The 20,088-nt window shown below is 55.5% G+C and overlaps 1 protein-coding gene across 11 annotated transcripts in view; it reads left to right on the top strand.

Moving 5' to 3' along the window:
* RGS3 (regulator of G protein signaling 3) overlaps positions 1 to 20,088 on the top strand; it is a 132,277-nt gene that overhangs the window by 64,821 nt on the left and 47,368 nt on the right. For 9 of the 11 annotated variants that reach the window (XM_070251161.1, XM_070251162.1, XM_070251160.1 and 6 more), the window contains 2 exons: positions 5,083 to 5,126; positions 10,983 to 11,105. In XM_070251161.1, coding sequence (XP_070107262.1) covers positions 5,083 to 5,126; positions 10,983 to 11,105 — 167 coding nt within the window. Of the gene's footprint in view, positions 1 to 5,082; positions 5,127 to 10,982; positions 11,106 to 15,540; positions 18,565 to 20,088 lie in introns of those variants that run through there. The other 2 variants (XM_023628697.2, XM_023628698.2) reach the window with 1 other exon arrangement.

The following is a 20,088-nucleotide window of genomic DNA, read 5'->3' on the forward strand; positions in this document are numbered from 1 at the left end:
AACCGCCACGCTCCCGCCCTGCAGGAAGTCACTTATGACTTCTCCTTCTTGGCCTCTGGCTTTCTCCTGCCCACTGACCAGGGTGGCCACTGGGGGGAAAAGGCAAGTCACCTTGCTCGGGGGGCCGGCCCCTCCCTCGGGGCGGGCTTGGCCTGATCAAGGGCGGAGGTTGAGGAGCCGCCCTCTGCACAAGTTCAGCTCCGATGCTGGTGGTCCAGGGAGCTCCCCGGTGCCCGCCCGCCACCGGAGCGGGGCAGGTGAGAGCTACAGCGACTCTGCCTTTGGCTTCCCTGCTGCCCTGCACCTCCCTCCCTCCACCCAGCCTCCCCTACATGCCCATTCTCCCGTCCCTCCCACCCCCTGCACGCTTACACACACACTCACACACACACCCTCAAACTGCGCAGTCCCTTCCTCTGTGGACCTGCCCGCCCCCCACTCAGGCATCTGGGACCCAGGCCCTTTGAGGGGTGGTGCTCCGTAATACACGCTGACTGATTATAGAGCCACACTCTTATCTGTTGTGCTCATCCCTCGGGTCTGGGGCCGCAAGCCCAGGACCCTGGTCTGCTCAGCCTCCTGCTGAAAGGAGGGACTCAAACTGGCTGTGCTTTGGGAGGGTGTTGGGATGGGAGCGAAAGGGCCAGTGGTAGAGTAGGGGGTAGTTTCTGGGAGTTTGGGGTGACTGACATTGACTGGCCCTTTCCCTTTTGGGGCTTTAGTTTCTGTGGGTGGGGGGTTGGGTCAGCTCTTGTGTTTTCCCCTGGCCCTGACATCCCCAGACACACCCTGCGGTTGCTGTGAGAAGCTGGACAGTGCCCGTTTGTCCTGCTCCATCCCTCAGGGGAGCCTCCACCAAGAATGGGTTGGATGGTCCCCTCCTGGAGCCCCCAGACCCAAGGTTGGAAGTTAGAGGCAGGGTGTGCTCCACCTTCCACGGGGGGGGTAGCTGGTCAGGGTGGGTGCTATGGGGCCTTGAGGTGCTGTGGAGAAACCTTCCAGGTGCTGAGCCCACGTGAGCGACAGCCTTGTGCGGTCATGGCTTCCTTGGGCTGGAGACCACATCCTCTCCCCGCAGATGGCAGGCTGAGGGTGGCCAAGGCCAGCACTCCCCAGGGGAGATGGCCACCGCCATTAGAGCCTGTTTGTTGGCATGGGAGATGGGTGTGTGTATGTGTGTGCATGTGTGTGCCTGTCCTGGGCTTGCTGGGCAAATGGTTTGGTGCAGACAAATTGTCTTGCCCGTCTCCAGCAGTGGCAGTCAGCACACACGGTGAATGTGGCTCTCCAGGGAGCCTGGGCGCTGCTGGGAGGGAAGGAAATGGCTCAGGGACAGCAAGCACTCAAGGTGCATGTTCCATCGCCAAGATCTCTTCCCAGGCGTTGGCAGAGCCCGGGCTTCCTCCCCTGCCTGCCTCCCTCCGTGAGACAGGCTTGTGGGTCCTGGGGCTCACAGAAGTTCGGTGACCCCTCCTCCTGCAGCTGGAGTTGGAGCCACAGGACTCGGTGTTCTGTGTCCTGGTGCCCGACTTCCTGCCTGCCTCCTGGGTGCCCCCAGAGACCCGCTGAGGCAGCAAGGCCTGCGTGAGGCTTTTAAGAGATGCATTTGGGGCCTCAGCTGGAGCTTCTGTTGGCCGAATGGTCTCTGATTAACATTACTCACAACTGCTGGGTTTCTAGTCTCTTTCAAATCAACTTGTGCGGAGAGTTCAATGTGGGCAAAGAAGACGGTGGACAAGGAGCACAGCCAGCCTTTCCTGGGGGCTGGGGCTGGCGAGGGTCGTTCCCCGGCAGGGGGAGAATTTGCCCCACCCAGGGACCATAAACTCTTTCTGACACTTGTCTGAAGGGTGTTTAGCTCTGCTGGCCAAGTGTACTCCCAGGGTCTAGCAAAGGGCACAGAACGTCATGGGTGCCCAGTGACTGTTTGTTGAGTGAATGAATGAATGACTGAAAGGAGACCAGAAGCACTGCCTCAGCTCAGGGGGCTGCGAGGGCGCTCCTCCCCCTGGGCTCCCTGCTGGTGGCCACTTAAACCTTGCCTGCCCTCCTCCTGCCCAGCTTCCCCCAAGCTTCAGTGGGGCTGAGTGGCAGTGTAATGGGAACGGGCAGAGAGCGGGAGCTAACAATTGGGACATCTCCGGTCAGCCGGGGCCCATTGTGGTCTCTTCCTGCCTCTGCCGCCCACTGGCTTTGCTGCTCTTTGTGTTTCTGCCGCCCAGGCGGCCAGCATCCCTCCCACAGCATGTCTTCCTGACCTGCTTGGGTCTCTCAGGATGGCCTGGAAATGTCCAGCTGATTCTTGGGCTCTCCCTCCATGCTGGGGAGCAGGTGCCCAGCCTTGGAAACTCAGCTGCTTAGGTCCCAGCCGCTGGAATGCTTGGAGTTAAAGTTAGTCTGTAACCATCTTCTGAGCACATCCTCAGAGCCCACCTCAGTGCTGACCCCGAGGCGATGGCAGTGGAAGAGACGCATTCCCACTTCTGGGGCACATAGCTGGTGGAATGACTGATGAGTCAGCTGGTTGGGGGGCACAAGTGTGACAGAGTGGTCAGAACCCAGGCTTCGGAGGCAGGTGGTCCTGGGTTCAAATCTCAGCTCTGCCGCTTACTCGCTGTATGCCTCGTGTAAGTTGTTTTCCCTCCCTGGAACTCAGTTTCTGCGTCTGGAAAATGGACACAACAGCCCTCCTGGCGTGTCTCGCAGGATGCAGAGGGCTTAGAGAATGGTTGAGTTTGGGATCTCGGACCAGGCCTGACACGGCTCTGGGAAAATGACAGAGGGGTCAGACCCGGGTGTTGAAGCCGTCTCTGGGCCCCACCCAGCCCATGACTGTGGATCGCCCCCTGTCTGGCCCACGCATTCCGTGGTGCGAAGCAAGCCCCACCCTGGGACCAAATTTCTCCTTGTTAAATTTTCAAATGGCTAAAGCAGTTGGAGTGTTGGATGGAAAACCCGAATGTGTGCTGCTTCACTGTTTCTTTTCCTTCGCACTCGTCCCTGTTTCCACACTCTGGAAAGTCCAGAGCCCCATCTAATGTTCCAGGAAGGTTTCTGGTGGGGCTGAGGTCCTCTCCTGGGTCAGCCACCTTGCAGCCTGCTTTTCCGCAGCTGCAGCTCCTGCCCGGCACTGTTGGATTCCGAGGCTCGTCGTCCTTTTATGAGACTCTGAGCCATGCTGAGCACTGCCCCCGTTCTGTCCTCCCCTCAAAGTGCCACCAGCACAAGGCTGTGGTGTGGAGCCGATTCCAGTGATGGTTTGGGGTAATGCAGGAGGTGGGGGGTGTCACAGCACAGAAGAGCTGTCCAGGCAATCCATCAGCCACCCCTTGCCATGGGGACTATGTCCTAGGCTACATTCCCCCAATCTCGGCCTCCTGTCTCCCTGAGGCACCCATCTCCTTGGCTTTCCCCTCCCTTCTAGAACCTTCTCTTCTCCCACTGCCACCTTCTAAAACCCAAATTTCTGTTCTTTTCTTACATGGATCTTTTTGTTTCTCCCTTGGCACTAAGGTCTGCTTCTGGAAAGTCAAGGAAACGTCCCAGTGTGTTTTCTTAAACAGAAGAAACCACCTCCCCTTGTCTCCACCCTCAACAACACAAGGAACTGAAGAAGCTTTGAAATTAGAGGTTTCTTAAACATGATGGGTTTCTGAGCAGGGCTCCCTCCCTCCCGACCCGTCTCTAGGTGGGGAGAAGTAGAAGGATGTATTCTCAGTCCACGGCGAACCCCGTTTACTGATAGGCTATTTTTTTCTGGCTCTGGCTGGCACCCCGGGCCCTCGGGAGAGTTTTACCCAGAGAACTGCCCTTGTCCTTACTCCAAGGGGGCCTGGCCGTCACCCACACGAGGGCCCTCACTCACTACTTTTCTTAGGCATAGGCTTGACCCACTATCTCTGTTTTTCCTTTGCCACCTTTTCTTTGCAACACGTTTTGATTTCTTTGACAATTTCTTTGCTTTGGCTGTGTGTGGAGGGATCTGCTTTGAGCCCAGTCCTGGGCCTGGTGTCTTACAGTGGCAGAGGGGCTGGGTAGGGCCTGCATGGTGGGTGTTTGAGAGGCAGGTATGGAGTGGGCCGAGTGTGGGCTCTGGAGCCAGGCTTCCCGGGCATAAATCTTGGTCCTTCCCCTTTCTGTCTGGGGCATGTTACTCAGCTCGTTTGTGCCTCCGTTTTCTCCCATGAATCACAGTATGAGAACCCCTGTCTCACAGGGGTTGTTGTGAGGGTTGAGCTTACACGTGTAAAGCATTGGGCACAGTGGTGGCACGTGGCACTGTGACACTCTAAAGGTCCAGGGCACTTTAAGTGTTTGCTGTTAGACATGCTGTATGTCTGCTTCCCTCAAAAATGACAGCCTGCCCGGGGAGGTGCTGACCAAGTCATCTTCCACTTTAGGGTAGGTATTCCATTAGCTCCTCTGCTGGAGGAGGGGACAGTTCCTCCCAGCTGCCTTCAGGGTGGAGAGGGCTTGGTGAATGATTGAGTTTGGGATTCTAGACCCAGGGTGAGGTGGCTCCAGGAAAACACAGCGAGGGGTTGGGCCTGGGCCGGGGAGCCATCTCTGGGCTCCACCCAGCCTGTGACTGGGAATTCCCTGCACAGCTCATGCATTCCTTAGCGGAAAACAAGGCCCACCCAGCAACTAAGTGGTTCCTTGTTGCATTTCAAAATGGCGAAGGCAGTTGGAGTATTGGATGGAAAACCCGAACGTGTGCTGCCTCCGTGTCCCTCACTGCAGGGAAGAAAGGAGGCAGCTTCTTGGGATGGAGGACAGCTCCCTGCACCTGGCTGCGTGATGCCTGGAGGGAGCTCCTGGCTACGTCTCAGGGGGCGAGATCCCAGCATTCCTTGGGAGAGGCTGACCTGTAGGGCCTTACCACGGGGCCTCCGCCTGGTTAGTTATAAAGTGAGCTTTCCTCCAGAGATTTCCCTGTCCCCTGTGCCTGCCTCTTTCTTCCTCTTTTTCCAGGAAATCCCACACACAGCCTTCTGGGCGAGACAGCTGGCTGTGCTGGAGCAAACTGTGGTGACTCTGTGGCCAGTTCTAATGCAAGTCTCACTTTTTGTTCCCTCCAAGGTTCTTCAGAAGACCTGAAATTCTGTGTGCTGTATCTGGCAGAGGTGAGTCCTTCTCTCTGTGACCTCGCACTGGAGGGAAGATGTTGGGCTGGGTTCTAGGCCAAGGTGCTGATCTCGCCTCCACACCATGTCATGCCCCGGTCCTGGGCAGGTCCAGAATGGCAGTGGCCTGCTCTGTGGACTGGGAACAGCCGTCCCTGCCCCTGTGTCTCTGGACATGAAAGTGTTGGAGGATCCCTCTCTCAAGACCGCCTGGTCTCCAGCACCCACAGGGTGATAGCGAGGCCGTGGCCTGACACCTGTCGATCACCCTATTTATTTATTTGGTTCCCCTCGCTCTATCTAGCATGTGCCTTGATCCTTGCGCTCCTTGCACGTGCCTCTTTCTTCCTCTTTTTCTGGGAAGTACCACCCATGACCCCTCCTACAGGGTCTTGTCAGTGTTTTCAAACGGCCTGAGGGTAATTGTACCTTTACCTGGGCCAGATGACACAGGCTAAAGAAAACATCAGCTGTCTGTGATTGGTGTCCTGGTTACCTCAGTCTGATCAGAAGCTCGGACGGGCGGTGCTGGGCCTCTGCTGAGCAAAATCGGGCCAACAACTTATTGCTTGATATGGTTTGCTAAATGCAATATCATCACCAGGGGTTTAATCAGAGAGGTCCTTGGTGATGAAAATTTGAGAACCAATGAGCCGTACAAATTCTTTTCGATTTTCAGCACATATTCTCTTCCCAACCTTGTGTCTCTGCCAATATGAGTAGGGGTGCTATCTGTTCCAAGCAAGAATTCATTCGACCCATTCCTGCCCTCTGCTTCTGCTTAAGTCTGCCTCACTCAACAGTCCTGCGCGCCTGTCTTGTAGAAGTCTATACTGGCCATACTCTGTGGGTGGAGCATGGTCTACACTGGCTGGCCAAGAGGTGCACCCTTTTGAGAAGAACATGTGTGTGTTGTTTGTAATTGAAAATCATTCCTTCAGTTCCTGGCGCTTCAGAGCTGGCGGTGTTCAGTTCCACAGAACCAAGGGAGCAGTTTAGAAGCCGTGAGCCAGGCAGGGACAAGCCAGGGCATTGGCTCCTCCAGCCTCACCCCTCTGGGTGCTGAGTCTCTCTGGCAGGGCCTGAAGTGAGTCTCCAGGTTCTTTACCGCCAAGAGAGCTTCCTGCCAGGCTGGGTTTGTTTTTCCCAGAGAAAAGCACTTCGGCTCATTGGTTTCCAGGGAGCTGTGACTCCTAACCCTCCAAAGACTGATGAAGGGTGATCGATCTGTGGCCTCTTATTTCTGTAAAGTGCCAGGTGATCTGACCCCAGGGGCTGGGGGATTGAAGCTCACAGGCAGCCAGAAGTCTCTCTTTTCTCTTAATGGGCTGTTATTTACGAGAGGTGTGTCTGTAATGCGGGGAAGACAAGAGGCCTTCTTGCCTTGTAGCTGGGAACAGGATTGACCCAGTGGTTTTGGATCCCATGGAGATCCCCGAACTCACATCTTGGTTGGAACTTCCAACAGTGGTTTCTTCATTACCCAATGTGCAGGTGGCCCCCCGAGAAGAAACCAGGGCAGGGAGGGCAGGCTTGGAGAGGCTTTTCCACCGCACTGAGAAAGCCCCAAGGGCCCGGGTGGCAGCAGCTCTGAGTGTTCCCCAGCAGTAGGTCCTGAGTGGGATTGTCCTAAGCAGTCCTTGGCCCTGGGGTCTCTATACACCTGGACAAGTGTCCCTCAGCCCCTGCAAATCCATGGGACAGATGCAGCACACGACTGGCTGCACTGGGGGCCCTGGGGTCAAAGGGCATGTTGGCCGGGGGACCATTCTCTAAGTTAGAATCTGATCCTGGCTTCATTAACTTAAGAGTCTGTACTTTGGGGTTAGGAAGACCGAGATTTGAACCTTGGCTCTGCCATTTCCTGAGCGATCTGGGCTAGTCACATACTCATCTCTGAAACCAGGCTGATGCAGCCCACCTTGCAGGACTGTTGTAATGATTAAATGAGATTCAATAAGATACTGTATCCAAGGCACTTTGCACAGAGGCTGGCACACGGTGAGAGCCCCATGAATGGCAGCTCTTGTTACTGCCAGCTTCCTCACAGGGGGACAGCTTTTCATATTCATTTACTCTCCATTAGAGACATCACCAATGATTTATTGATCTTTTGAAAAGAAAGCAAAGAGGGAGATCTCACGTTCTTTGTAATGTACGGATACAGTTGTACAAATGGGTCAGGATCCCAGGCTCTGGAGGAGGCAGAGGACAGACTTTGAATCTCTCCTCTCCTGAGACCTCCTGGGCTGCCGACTTCACCTCTCTGAGCCTTAGTCTTCTCATCTGAAACGTGGTAACAGCTGTGCCTTTCCTTCGCCCCCCCGCCCCCATCTCATAGAGTCATTAGGAGAATCGGATTAAATGAGAGAATGTTTGTCAAAGCAAGTGAAGAAACTTAAATCGTAGCAGAAGAGGTTTTAGTATTTACAAAGATACTGTTAGTTCAGGAAAAGGAGATGAGGCAAGATGGGGGTTTTAAAGAGGCCAAGAGGACCTGGGGGTCTGGTGGGCCTGGGGATGCTCGTGTTTGAATGCAGAGGCCGGGGCGCAGGGCTGCTGCATCTGCATCTGTGCTTGGCTAACCACCCTGTGGTCAGGAGGGCCTGCATCTGAGCGTGTTAAGGATGCCTTCAGGGCGGCTTCCAGACTTGACCCTGGAGCCCGGTATTGGGGGCACAGTGTGCACCAGTCTTGAAACCGATGAGCTGGCTCACACAGTGGACTGAGAGATGGTCCACATGCTGGGGCAGCCAGGCAGGCAATAGGGGCCCCTGATTTTGACAGATTGAGGAGGATGGGAATTCAGGCTCCCTGGAGGGAGCTGGCTTCTTGCTCTCTCTCCTGCCTGGGCCAGCCTCGAAAGCTCCAGAAGCACTTAGAGAGGGAGGCTTTGGAGCAAGGGTCTTCCCAAATTGGTGCCCATCCCAGACAGCCAGCCCCACCCCCAGGCCAGGCCTGGGTTCAGGTCTTTGGTGCTTCAAAAGCCTTCTGGGTCCTCGATCATTGCAGGGCTCACAGCTTCACCCTTTCAGGGGCAAGGCCCAGCCCTGCACTCTACTGTCGATACAGGCGATGCGGTGGCCATCCTGAGTGCCATCCCTGCTTGCTGCCTTGCGAGATTGTGGGAAGAAGGATGAGGACACTGCTGTGAAGTACTGAGCACTGTGTGGGGCCTGGGGTGGTCGGTGGCTGTCTCAGCCCTTCGCTGGGAGAGGCCCGTTCAGCTTCAGTGGGGAAGTTTCTTTGCGCTTCTGGAGGAGGGGGCCACCGTCCTGGAGCTCAGAGCAGGGCACAGCTGTACAGAAGCTGCCAGTGAACTCTGCAGCTGCTCTGAGACCCACTGGCCGACAGACTTCTTCTGAAGGCTTTTGAACTCTGGTTGCTTTGAGGCCCAGTGTGCAAAGGGGAGCATTCCTGCCAGCCAGCGGTGCGGCTGCCTCCTGGGAGGCCTCCCAGGTTCTGGGGAAGAAATCACAGCAGGTGCTTCTCTGGGCCTCTGAGTCTGTCTTCTGCTGCTCACTGGCCATAAGCCCTCAGGGAGGCCCTTAGCTCTCTGAGCCTTGCTTTTTCCCTTCCATACAATGGGAGTAACAATCTGTGGCCTCTCTGCCTGTTCACGGAATTGTCAAGATTCAAATGAGGTCACGGAGGAGAAAGTGCTTTTAAACGTTGATGGTTAGATACAAGAAATTATTATTAAGGCAGAATTCCTGCTTCAGAACAGAAAGAGAGGAGGAAAATGGGGCTCAGGGAGATTAAGAGATTTGCTGAAGCCCAAACAGCTGGGTAGAGGCAGGGCTGGGGGGCTCAGGCCAGGGCCAGCTTTGTGGAGCCATGGCTTTTCCAAGCTGGAAGGGGCCGTCGTCCGTGCCTCACGCCTCCCCTCGCAGGGGGAACATGATGAGACAGGTTGCAGAGGGCCCTCAGGTCAGCTCCTGCCCCACCTGGCTTCTCCCTGGGGAATCTCAGGGTCTTTTGCTGGGCGTGCCCTTCCCCTGCAGTGGGCTGGGGGTTCCGGTAAGTGGAGGAACCTGCTGGTAAGTGGTCGGATTGCCTTCCCACATCGGCCAGTTCCCTGAAGCCAGGGGTGGGGCCTTCTTCCCTCTCTCCTCTCTTGCTTTTGGGAAGATCAGCTTCTGAGCACTTTGAGACAGGAGAGGGATGGCTGGTATCTTGGGAACACTTAGCGTGGGAAGTGGCCTCGCCCTGGAGGGTGGCATCCCTGAGGGTTGGGCTGGATGGCAGGGTAGAAAATGTCTCCAAATGCTCTTAGACAAGGCAGATAACCACCCCAGCTCAGAGCCTTTGCATTGGCTGTTCCTTCTGCCTGGAACAGTTTCTCCCAAGCACTTTCCTTGCTGGCTCCTTATTGTTCAGGCCTTTGCTCATTTGCTGGCCCCTTCAGAGGGGCCTTCTCTGCCCACCAGGCTCAAGTAGGACTTCTCCATTTTGGCCTTTTCACAGTTTGTAATTATATTGTTTAATTGTTGATCAGTTTATTGTCTCTGCCCCCAACCTGAGGGCCAGAGCTTGGTCTCTCTTCCTTCCCTCTTTACCCCAGGGCTTAGAACAGTCCCTGCCACACAGCAGGTGCTTAGTAATGTTATTAAGTGAATGAAGTCCGAGTGATAACAACAGTCGTTGCTGGTTTGAGGGAGGCGAGATGGTTGTCACTGCTCGCCCTCCCCACAGCTCTGAGAGGCACGTGCTGTCTTAGCATTCCCATTTTACAGACTTTCCTGAGGTCGCCAGCTAGGAAATGGCAAAGCTGGGATTCAAACCAGGTCTGCCAACTACAAAACAAGAAAGGACTGCATCGAAACATTGTCTTTTTCTCTGTTCCAAGCCATCCTGTCATGCTCTTAGCTCGCTGGCTGAGTTCATCTAATCGCAGCCCTGTGGGGTTATAATCAGATTCCAGCGGAGTCAGAAAGAGCTTGCAACCCCCTGATCAGAGTGTCCTGCAGTGGATGATAACCCTGGGCATGCTGTCCTGCCCCGCCCCCAGCACGTTCCGACTGCTTCGGCTGGCTCTCTGGGTCCCAGCAGCTCCCCCGTGCTTGTGCCAAAGCTGGCCTGGCTTTGACGTCATCCCGGAAGTCCCTCCAGGGAGCCAGAGCTTCCTGAGGCCATTATTTGCCAAGCACTGTGCTAGGCCCTGCTGAAAAAGGCCCTCCTAGAAGGAGTTTCTAGTCTAGATGGGGAGACGAGACAGCAGCATTTAACAAGGGTAAATAGCAAGGCGAGATGTAAATGACAGCAGTGCTGGAGCCTGCTGTTGCTCTCAGTTGATCAGGCCCAGCTCACGTGCCAGGCAGGAGTGGGGCTGCAGAAGGCCGCACAGCTGTGTCCGCCAAAGGCTTTCTTTCCAAAGGGATGTGAGTTTCTGTTTGAGTTCTGTTGGTATGTCTGTCCAGCCACCCATCTAGCCTTGGCCTCGTGATCAGATGGGGCACTGAGGTGGGGGAGGGGCATTCTGGGAGCCGGGGGAGGAGTCCTGGCTCCTCAAAGCATCAGAGGGCCAGAGACTTTGTGCAGCCTGTCCCTGGGGGTGACCTCACCATTTCTGTCCTGCGGCTCTCCACAGGCCTCCACTGTGTTGGGAACCACCGCCTCCCTCCCCTCCCCCAACCCGTGGGCACACGGCTGGCCAGCTGGCCCCCGAGCCAGCCTCCCTGCTCCTCTGGCTGCCTCGATGTCACTGGGGATTAGTGTGCATTTGTTGCTTTTAGCGGGCACTCCCCTCACTGCTGCAACCTCACCCTCTGGAGCCCAGGGATGGGCTTGGGCCCCGGAGCCCCCGAACCAGGGAGCAGGCCTGACCGTCCCTTTCTCTGTTTTCCCTGACGTCAGAAGGCAGAGTGCTTATTCACTTTGGAAGCACACTCGCAGGAGCAGAAGAAGAGAGTGTGCTGGTGCCTGTCGGAGAACATCGCTAAGCAGCAGCAGCTGTCGGCCTCGCCCCCGGAGAACAAGGTAAGGGCCTTGCCAGTGGCTGCAGCCCTGGCTGCCTGGCTTCCCCTCGGCCAGCCTGGACCCTTGAGTGTCCGGATTGAGTTTGGGACCATTCCGAGCTTAGGACTTGGATCTGGGCAATGAGCTTGGCCAGGAGGCCTGTGCTCAAATGTCTCTCCCCATTGGCCTCTCACTGGTCTGTTGAGTGGGTTCAGATTGCTCAGGTAGAGTGACAGAGCCAAACCAAGCGTGACCCATCGCTTCTCAGCTCTGTTCTGTGGTTTGCCTATGGCAAGGTGGAATTTGGGCTGGCCTGCCTGCTGCTGCCTGGCATGTGGTTCCCCTCTGCCATTGGGTAGGTCGTGCCCAGGGGCAGCACACTGGTGTTTAACACTGGTCCAAGGCACACGTAATTGAGAGGGACGTTTACAGAAGCTGTTCTAGTTCGACGCAGGCCACAGCCAAGTGGAGCCAAGTGGAGTTTGCTGGGGCCTCGGGGCTGGCCAGCTGGAGCATCAGTGAAGATTAGAGACTCTGGGCTGAGGCTGATCTGGGATAGGCGCCCCTCAACTTGTCCCGTGACTGTGAAGGGGGATAGGATGGGAGCTGGACCATGGTGCCAGCCACCAGGCAGAGCTGTAGTTCCCATTTGTGAGTCAGGTGCCATCTGTTGCTAAAAGTGTTGGCCATGTTTGGATTTGGTCTGGTTGGCTGCAGAAGGAGCGGAGGTAGCTGGACTGCTGGACAGGCGGGGGCGGATAAATGAAAGTGAGCGGCAGCCAGTAAGCTTGCTGGGCTTGTTGCTTCTCCCCGATGCATTCAGGCCTACTGTGCCATGGGCAGCAGGCGTGGGGACAGGCCTCATGAGGGCAGGAGGCGGGGCAGAGGTGGCTGGACAGCCTTTTCTGGGGGGACAGTGGGGGACGCAGCTCTCAGCTATTCCCTAAGGAAGGGAGAAAGACTCTGAGAATTATGTAATCTCTGACTTGAAAGTTATCTTGTTTCACACTAGCCAGGGGTGAGAATAACTCTGATGAGAGAGGACAGCGGGAAGAGCACGGACTTCCCAGTCACACTCTGCTGCTGACTGGCGATGTGACCTTGGGCAACTCACTGTACTACTGAATGCTTTGGTGTCTCCAGCTGGGGACAACAGTTCCTCCCCCAAAGGGTGGTTGTGAGAATTAAATGAGAGGCTGCATGTACAGTTGATAGCATGGAGCCTGGTGTGCAGCAGGCGCTCAGTCAACCACAGCTGTGGGGAGTCCACGGCTCCGGCGTCCACCCAGGCTGCTTGTTGCTACGCTGGCTGGTTCCCCGCTGTCAGGTCCTTCTACTGAACAGAGATGTATCCCAAGGCCCCAGGTCGGTCACAGTCAGAAACTAGGCCACTCCCTCTTCACTGGGGCAGCCCCTGGGATGTCGTGTGGCTGAACTCCCGTCCCTAGCTTTCTTGTCTTCGGACTTAGCTCCTCCTGGTCTGGGGGAAAGAGTTCTTTCTGCCTCAACTTCAGAGTTGGTGGGCTCTGGAGTGTGTTGGCAATAGCCTTCTCAAGGCCGTGGGGTCTCTCCATCTTCCATCGGGAGGACAGTGTAAGTGACTGAAGGGAGATTGGGTTTCTGAGACAGCCTCTGGTCCCTGCAGGGCTGCGGCCTGGGCTGGCTGACCCTGGAAGGGCCTAGGACTTTGGGGCCTGGCTTCAGGGCCACACCAAGGCTATATGGGCATCCCGGGCAGGCAACAGTTGGATGCCTCTTCAAATCAAGACTCTTTAAATGTGTGTTTAATGGAGAAGCTGTGTGCGGGTGGGAGAAGGGTGAACAGAAGGAGAGCCTGACCCCTGAGACAGCCTCAGCATCACCTCCTCGCCTGAGAACCGGGCCCAGCCCCAGCCTCACACACCCCATGTGGCCCGAGTGCCTCAGAAGGCAGTTATGCGACCAGCTTTTGTTAGGTGGGCTCCTTGGGGGTCTCACTGCCCAAGCTTCCCCACTCCACCAGACACACTTAAGGAATCTTAGCAACTTACTCCTTCTAGTCACTTGCAGAATGCTCCCTGAGAGAAGTTCCAGTAAATACAATTTTCTCCAGCCCCACGTAGCTCCAGGAGTGCTTTGGCAGTCTTAACAACTCGGCCCACGTGGCTGCGCAGCCGGTCACAGGTCATCCGCCGGTGCTCGGCTCCCTCAGGTCCTGGCCACCTCAGAGGTGACCAGGAACCTCCTTGCCAAAGGCTGGGCTACAGCCTTGCCGCTGGGGTTGCTGTCCTCCAGGGGAGAGGGAAGAAGGCAGGTGGAGCAGAGCGCCGACACAGGCTTCTTGCTTTTCAAGCAAAAAGGGTCCTGCTTGACCAACTTGTTCGAGTCCTGACTGAGTAGTGTGCCTTTTTAAACGCCTCTTCTTTGTTCTTCCTTGTGAGGGCTCCGCCTTCTGCTGCGCCATGGAAATGCTGCCTAAGCCACTCCCCGCGCCCCCCGACTCAAATGCCTCTCTGGGGAAAGAGGGGTTTGCAAGGCAGCTCGCCAGACTTCCATGCCGCCCCTTCCCAGCCCTGTTCCTTCCAACAGCGTTCGCTGACACCTTGGAAGGGGCATTCTTAAGACAGTCTGAGGAATGCAAAGTTCTTTCCCAATTTGGGAAAAGTAAGGTGGTATGCCCTGAACATGAATGCTTGTTGGGAAGGACGGAGGGAATTGGAGGAAGGTGGATTCAGAGAACAACAGAGAGGCAGGTGGGCCACTACCTGCTGTGTGACCTTTGGCATCTGCTTCCCACTGTGGCCTCAGTGGTCCTGTCTGCACATTGGTCGGGTGGCTCTTTTTAGCTCTTCAAGCTGTGTGATTATCGTGAAAGCTGAGGGCCTGGGGTCATCCAGTCTTCACTAGGGCACTCTGTCCTGAAGGTTTCCGCATAACTTGACTGCCTGTGAAATCGGCCAGGGCTGTTCCCTCCAGGGGGGTGGGGGAACGGCAGGCACAGACTTTTCTGTCCGTGTCTGAGGTGCCTGTGGCCTGTGGGTTGCAGTGTGGGGCTCCAGCTGAGGCAGGATGGACACAATGGCTGCATCCCTTCTCTGGGGGCTCCCAGGCCTTTCTCTGGCTCACTCTTAGCTGACCATGGCAGGCAGAAGGCTGCTCTGGGTGGGCGTGCATGCTCTCCCTCTTTCTGTAGAAATGACTGGCCCACTTCCTCTCCTCTCCCAGCTTCCTTCTGCTCACCACCCCCTCTTCCTCATCAGAACTCTGCCCCCTCTCTTGCTTCGTCGTCTATCCCCGGAGGGAACCTATCTGTTTTCTTCTGCCTGGGATGACTTTTTCTAAACTCCCTGCCTGGGGAGTGCTGATGCTTCTAATCAAGAACAGTTCGCAGGGGGTCCCACCTGTGGCCATTGAGATTCCAAGTGAGTGGGGACAAACAGATACATATTATTTTAGTTATTCAATCAGGCATACATCATACATGCCTGCTCTGTGCCAAACACTAGTTCAGGTCCTTTGGGATCCCAGAGATGATTGACACCTGGTCCCTGTCCTTAGAGAATTCTCTTGTAATTGGACAGACATGGCAGGCACCAGCGTGGCAATCCAAGCATTAAAGGCCATATCTGATGGGTCGTAAGAGTGGTCCAGGGCAGTCTTGGCTGCACATCCGTCATCCACTTGGTGAACCTCCCCTGAGCCCGCACTGCGGGCCTGGCCAATGGGAAGCCTTCGAGGAGAGTGGGCCCTCCATAGAGCTGTCAGGCATGAGGAGGGGGGCGCGGGGCAGCAGGTACTGCCTGTTCTCAGGGTGTGCCCTGGGCTTGATGCTGGGAACGCACGGATGGATCCGTCGCATTCTTTCCTTGGGAAATCACGGTCCGGTGGCGGAGGCAGAAATGCCAACCGATTGTTCAAAAATAACATAGCAAGTGATATGGGAGGTGTAAGTGCTTACCGCTCTGTGACCTCAGGTGACACACCGAGGCTTTCTGAGACTCAGGTTTTTCCTTTCAATAAAGTGGATGGATTAACAGGGTTCTCATGAGGACTAAACTCATGTAATGTGCTTAGCAAAGTGGTGCCCAAGAAGAACTCTGTGAGTTTTTGTTATTATTATTAAAGTTATGTCTGTATAGAAGATTCATCCAGTGGCCTTGTTGATTGAAGCTGAATGCTGCCACTCTGAGCACATGTGACAACTGCTCCATGCCCCTTCCTGGTAGCCACCTCACATATTCCAGGGCCCAGGCAGGGAAACTGAGGTCTCCTGGGTCTGCTCAGGCTGTAAGACTTTTCCCAAATGGGACCCCAAGGTGCATGCCACCTTGTCATCTCCGTTGGGGCAGCCAGAGACGGGCCCGGAGATGCCAGGTCTGTCTGAGCACCTTAGGAAGGAGCAGGGGCAGGTCCTGGAGTCAGGCAGCCCTGGCCTGAGTGGACAGCAAGCTAATTCCAGTTCTGTCTGGTTCCACAGAAACTCCACCCTTATGGCCCTCTCCAGCAGGAGATGGGGCCGGCCAGCTCAACCAATGCTACCCAGGATAGAAGCTTTACCTCATCAGGACAGACTCTGATTGGCTGAGCAAACCCAAGGGCCGGACTCTGCTTCTGGCAACTTAACCCTTTCTTGGGCATCCCCTACCACACAGTAACCTCACCTCAACTGGACCCAAAATGGAGGACCAAGATGGTGGGCCTAGGGTCCCCTGAAGGGAGTGACCCCACGAGTGTGTGTGCACTGGCATCAGAAGGACCACGGTGGTGTGAGAGGCCCTGTGGGCACGTGCAGACTGGCATCAGAAAGCCCCAAATGGAGAAGACTCAGAAGCTTATTCGCTACAAGGAAGAAGGAGCTGGAGTAGCATCTGGATGTCCAGTGGCTCCACCTGCCTTGGGGGCAGCAGGAGAGGCTGGGAGAGGTCAGCCAGATGGAAAACAATACCGTGATCCTCTGCCACCAGAAGACATCTCCACCCGTTCACCGCGTTCCTCTGTACTCATTTGTTCATTCCTTCACTCAACGGATATTTTGGGGGCACCTACTTTATGCTCGGCTCTGTGCGAGGAGCTAAGGATACGGAGGAGAATGAGGTGGATGTAGTCTCTGCTCTTACCAAGATTTCAAAACATTAGCACCAACACACACACGTAATTACAAACTGTGATAATTTATGGAGGAGAAGAATAGATTCCTTTAAGAGAGACTATTATTTAGATTGTAGTGTGGGGGGGTTGGGCAGGGGAGGAGCATAACTTTAAAGCTGAGACCTGCAGGCCGGAAAGGAGGTAGCCTGTCAGGGACTTAAGAATGTTTCAGGCAGATGGAACAGCCTGTGGACAGGACCTGGGATGGGAAGGAGCTTGGCGTGCTGGAGGCACAGAGCCAGGCCAGCGTGGCTGGAGCTCAGCGAGGAGGTGAATGGCGGGTGGTGGCTAGCTCATGCAGGGCTGTGGGGGTGACTGCTCTGTTGATTTTATTCTAGATACAGTGGGCAGCCATTGAAGGCTTTTGAGAAAGGGAGTCACAGAGTCTCAGGTACCTTTCTAGAAGATGAGCGAGTGCAAGGAGGGGCCCAAGTGGGTGTGAGGAGATCAGTCAGGGGGTCCCTTCAGTCTTCCAGTGATGGGGAGGGGGGGTATGTGAATGCCCAGACCCTTGGATGTGGCAGAGGCTCTGGAATGAGAAGAGATCATTTCCCCTCCCTCCATGCCCCCCGCAACCCTCCACTGCGTCTGGCTCTCTCAGTAGATGCGAGTGAGGACCGGGGCCTTCCGCACAGAGCCCCTCCTAGCCAGGCCTGGATAGGGCCCAGCGCTGAGTTCTAGGAATGTCCCTGGGAGTCGGGAGCAGTGGGCGCTTCATGTGGCCAAGGTGAGGAAAGTCCCGGCCCCCAGGCGTCAGCAGGGCTGCCGGCGCTGTCCCTCCATCCTCCTGTGCTGAAGGGTGTGATGGGAAGCCGGCGCTCAGCCCTCTGGAAACTCACTTGGTTTGCTCTCTGCAGAGCTCCAGGGTCAGGGACCGGGGTGAGGTGTGGCTCAGCCACCCTAGTGGAGACAGTCCTGCCACAAGGCTGAAGAGAGACCTGCCCAGGGGACAGTGATTAGAGCTCAGCCTGCTCCCTGCCTGCAGCTGGAGTCCAGGGTCGGGCAGCTCTCACACCCTCCTCTAACTGCCAGGACTTAGAGGGCCACAGGGCAGAGCGACAGCTCACACACAAAGGGTATGTATAGGATCAGGGTCAGAGACGCCCGACAGATGCTCAGGCCAGAGAAGCCCCGCACCTTGGGCACTCTCTGTGTTGTGTCCTGCAACATTTTCAGGGTCTTTAGAGAGGGGTCTTGTGCCCTGCTGAGTCTGCTCAGCTGCTGTGGCCGCTTGAAACCCAGGAAGAGTGGCTCAGAAGAGAATTTGTCCCTCGCCTCCCGCTTGTCCTCCTCCCAGCCTAGGAAAGAGCAGGCGTGTCGCATCAGCAGGCTAACGGGATGGGACGTATCTTCCGTGACCAGGCCCATGTCCTCGCCCAGCTGGGGAATAGACTCGGCCTGCCGTGGGACAAGTGAGACACAGAGTCTGTCAGCTAGGACTCAGCCGCAGGGGTAATTCTGAGGCTGAGCAGCTGGGTCTGCACTGGCAGCAAGCCGCACTTTGATTTCATTTGATTCCCTTACAAAATGACATTAAGGGGGATGTGAGGCACTGCAGAATCGCCTGGCTGGGAAGGCAGCAAGCTGGTCTCTCTGGGACCTGGTGACCGACCTCTGTTCACCAGACGGGTGCAGAGGACAGGAGCTCTGGCCACAGGGAAACGGGGAATCTGAATGCAGCACCCAGCCCTCAGGATGGGCCTTTCCTCCCAGCTGGTCCCCATAAGCTGCTGAGTAGAGTGGATGCTCGCGTCGGGGTCTAGGCCCGGCCGGCTGTTGGAGAAGCAGGCCCTGGCCAGCTGTCCCCGTGGCTGTGGTGAGCCCCAGCACCATTACTGCCACCTCTCAAATCAATGAAACAATTCATCTGCTTCATGGGCTCAAGAAGATGAAATGGGACCGTGTGGCCATTGCTCTTCAGCATCGCAGTCCATCCCAGCCGTTCAGGATGATGAACAAGCTATCGAAATTGCACTTGAGAGTCATAATCACGGGAAACATGGCCGAGCCCCGCCTTCCACATAAATCACGCTGAGAAGCACACACAATGGTCTCTTTCCTGAAGGGCCAATTGTCTTGGTTTGGTGTCCCGGGGCCTAGGAGCTGGGAGGATGGGAGCACAACCATGTATTGTTAAAAAGGCCATCTGTGTGATTTGAATACAAAGTGACCCTTTTAGTCCCCCGCACACCCTCTGATCCTGTCTCATGTTTTCTTATGTCTCAGGCTCTGGGTGTTTGGAAACTCTTGGTCTCTTCTGTAAGCGGGCACGCCCAGGTCTCTGCTGGCCTGGGTCTTTTGGCCCTCTGGGAGTTGGGACCTGTTGGAAATAATGATGACATTTATTTATGTACATCTTGTTTTTTAGTCCTTATTTTTAATAGTCCTAAATTCGGCCACCAAAGCCCTTATTTCACACACACGACACCAAGAGGTTTCTGCACAGTGAAGGCACAGGCAATTTCAGTGGGGCGGGGTGCCCCATGGTGAGAGCATGGGCTCTGGAGAGGGCAGCTGGGGTCCCAGGCCTTTTCTCCCCTAGCCCTCCCCACAGCCTTGTTTTACAGATGAAAGGGACTAAGCTTCAGAGAAGTTAAATGATTTATCCAAGGTCACACAGCTGGTAAGAGACCCAGCTAGTCCTCAAGCCAAAGCTTCCAGCCTAATCTGCTGCTCTTTCCAGACGCAAAGGTTTGCCTTTTAGGGTTGGAAGTAAGAGAAGTCAGTCATCTCCAGGAAGAGGCAGTGGGAGGAGATCCTGCAGGTGGGAGTTGTGGCCCTTTAAGCTCCAGAGGGAATGCTTCAGGACAAACAAAATGAGATCCCTTCTTCTCCACATAGTGGAACCTCCAGAGGCCATAACCCTAAGGGGTGGCCCAGGCTGAAAACCACGGTCGCTTCGCACAAGATTTGAAAAGTCTGACATGAGAGATGAGGCGGAGCTCCTTAAGACTTCCTCTCTGGCACGGGACAGTCTGGTCCACCCCGCCCCTTTTGAGTCTGGCGTTTAAGAGAATCAGCAGACACCGTCTTAGGGTCTGCGGCAGCAATGGAACCGTGGCCAAAGGCAGGAAGGGGTAGCTTCAGGTTCAGGGCCCGGTGCGCTGAGCATGAGGACCCGAAGGAGGCCTTTGACCTCTGCCCAGTCGAGGGCGGGGAGAGAGCCTGCTCGGGTTCTGGGCCCAGAGTTTTTTAATTGACTGGTTTCAGATCTCAACCCTAAGTAGCGGAATCAGCTGGACTAGGTTTCAGATATCTTCCCAAAGAAGCAGACTCTTTTCCCTAAAAAGCTCAGCTGTTCTCCAGCCTCTTCAGCTCCCCCCTGCTCTCCTTGCGCCAGCCTGGCTGTGGATAGACTGCCTTCTTTGCCTTCTTGTTCGTGGCCTCGGCTGTCTTGCTATTTTTTTAGCTCTTAAGACAGCACAACCTTACTCTCTATCCTGTCTTGACCTTATCTTCCTTTGAGCCTTTCTCTGAATAGGGCCACCGTCCTCCAAATTGTTCCCAGATCTTTGGTTTAAGGGTGGAATAATGACAACACTGGGTAATTTGGTGAGCACGTATGCTGTCAGCTTGGCATGGTGCAAGCTTTTTACCCACTTGTCTCTTGAATCCTCATGAGGGTCATTAGCCCTGTTACACACTTACTCTCCTTATACCCAACTGATAGACGAAGACACTGAGTCTTAGAGAAGTTGAGAAACTTGGCCAAGGTCACATAGCTAATGGGTGGCTAAGATGGGAACCTGGGTGGCCCAGCTCCAGAGCACCTGCCTTTGATTGCTCTGCTCTAATGCTTTCCAGCAGTCACAGACCATCCAAGCTGGGAGGGGACAGGGAGGCTGAGCAGTCACGTGCCTGCTTCAAGACCACTGTG

Source organism: Equus caballus, chromosome 25 (genome assembly GCF_041296265.1).
Source record: "Equus caballus isolate H_3958 breed thoroughbred chromosome 25, TB-T2T, whole genome shotgun sequence".
Taxonomy (NCBI): domain Eukaryota; kingdom Metazoa; phylum Chordata; class Mammalia; order Perissodactyla; family Equidae; genus Equus; species Equus caballus.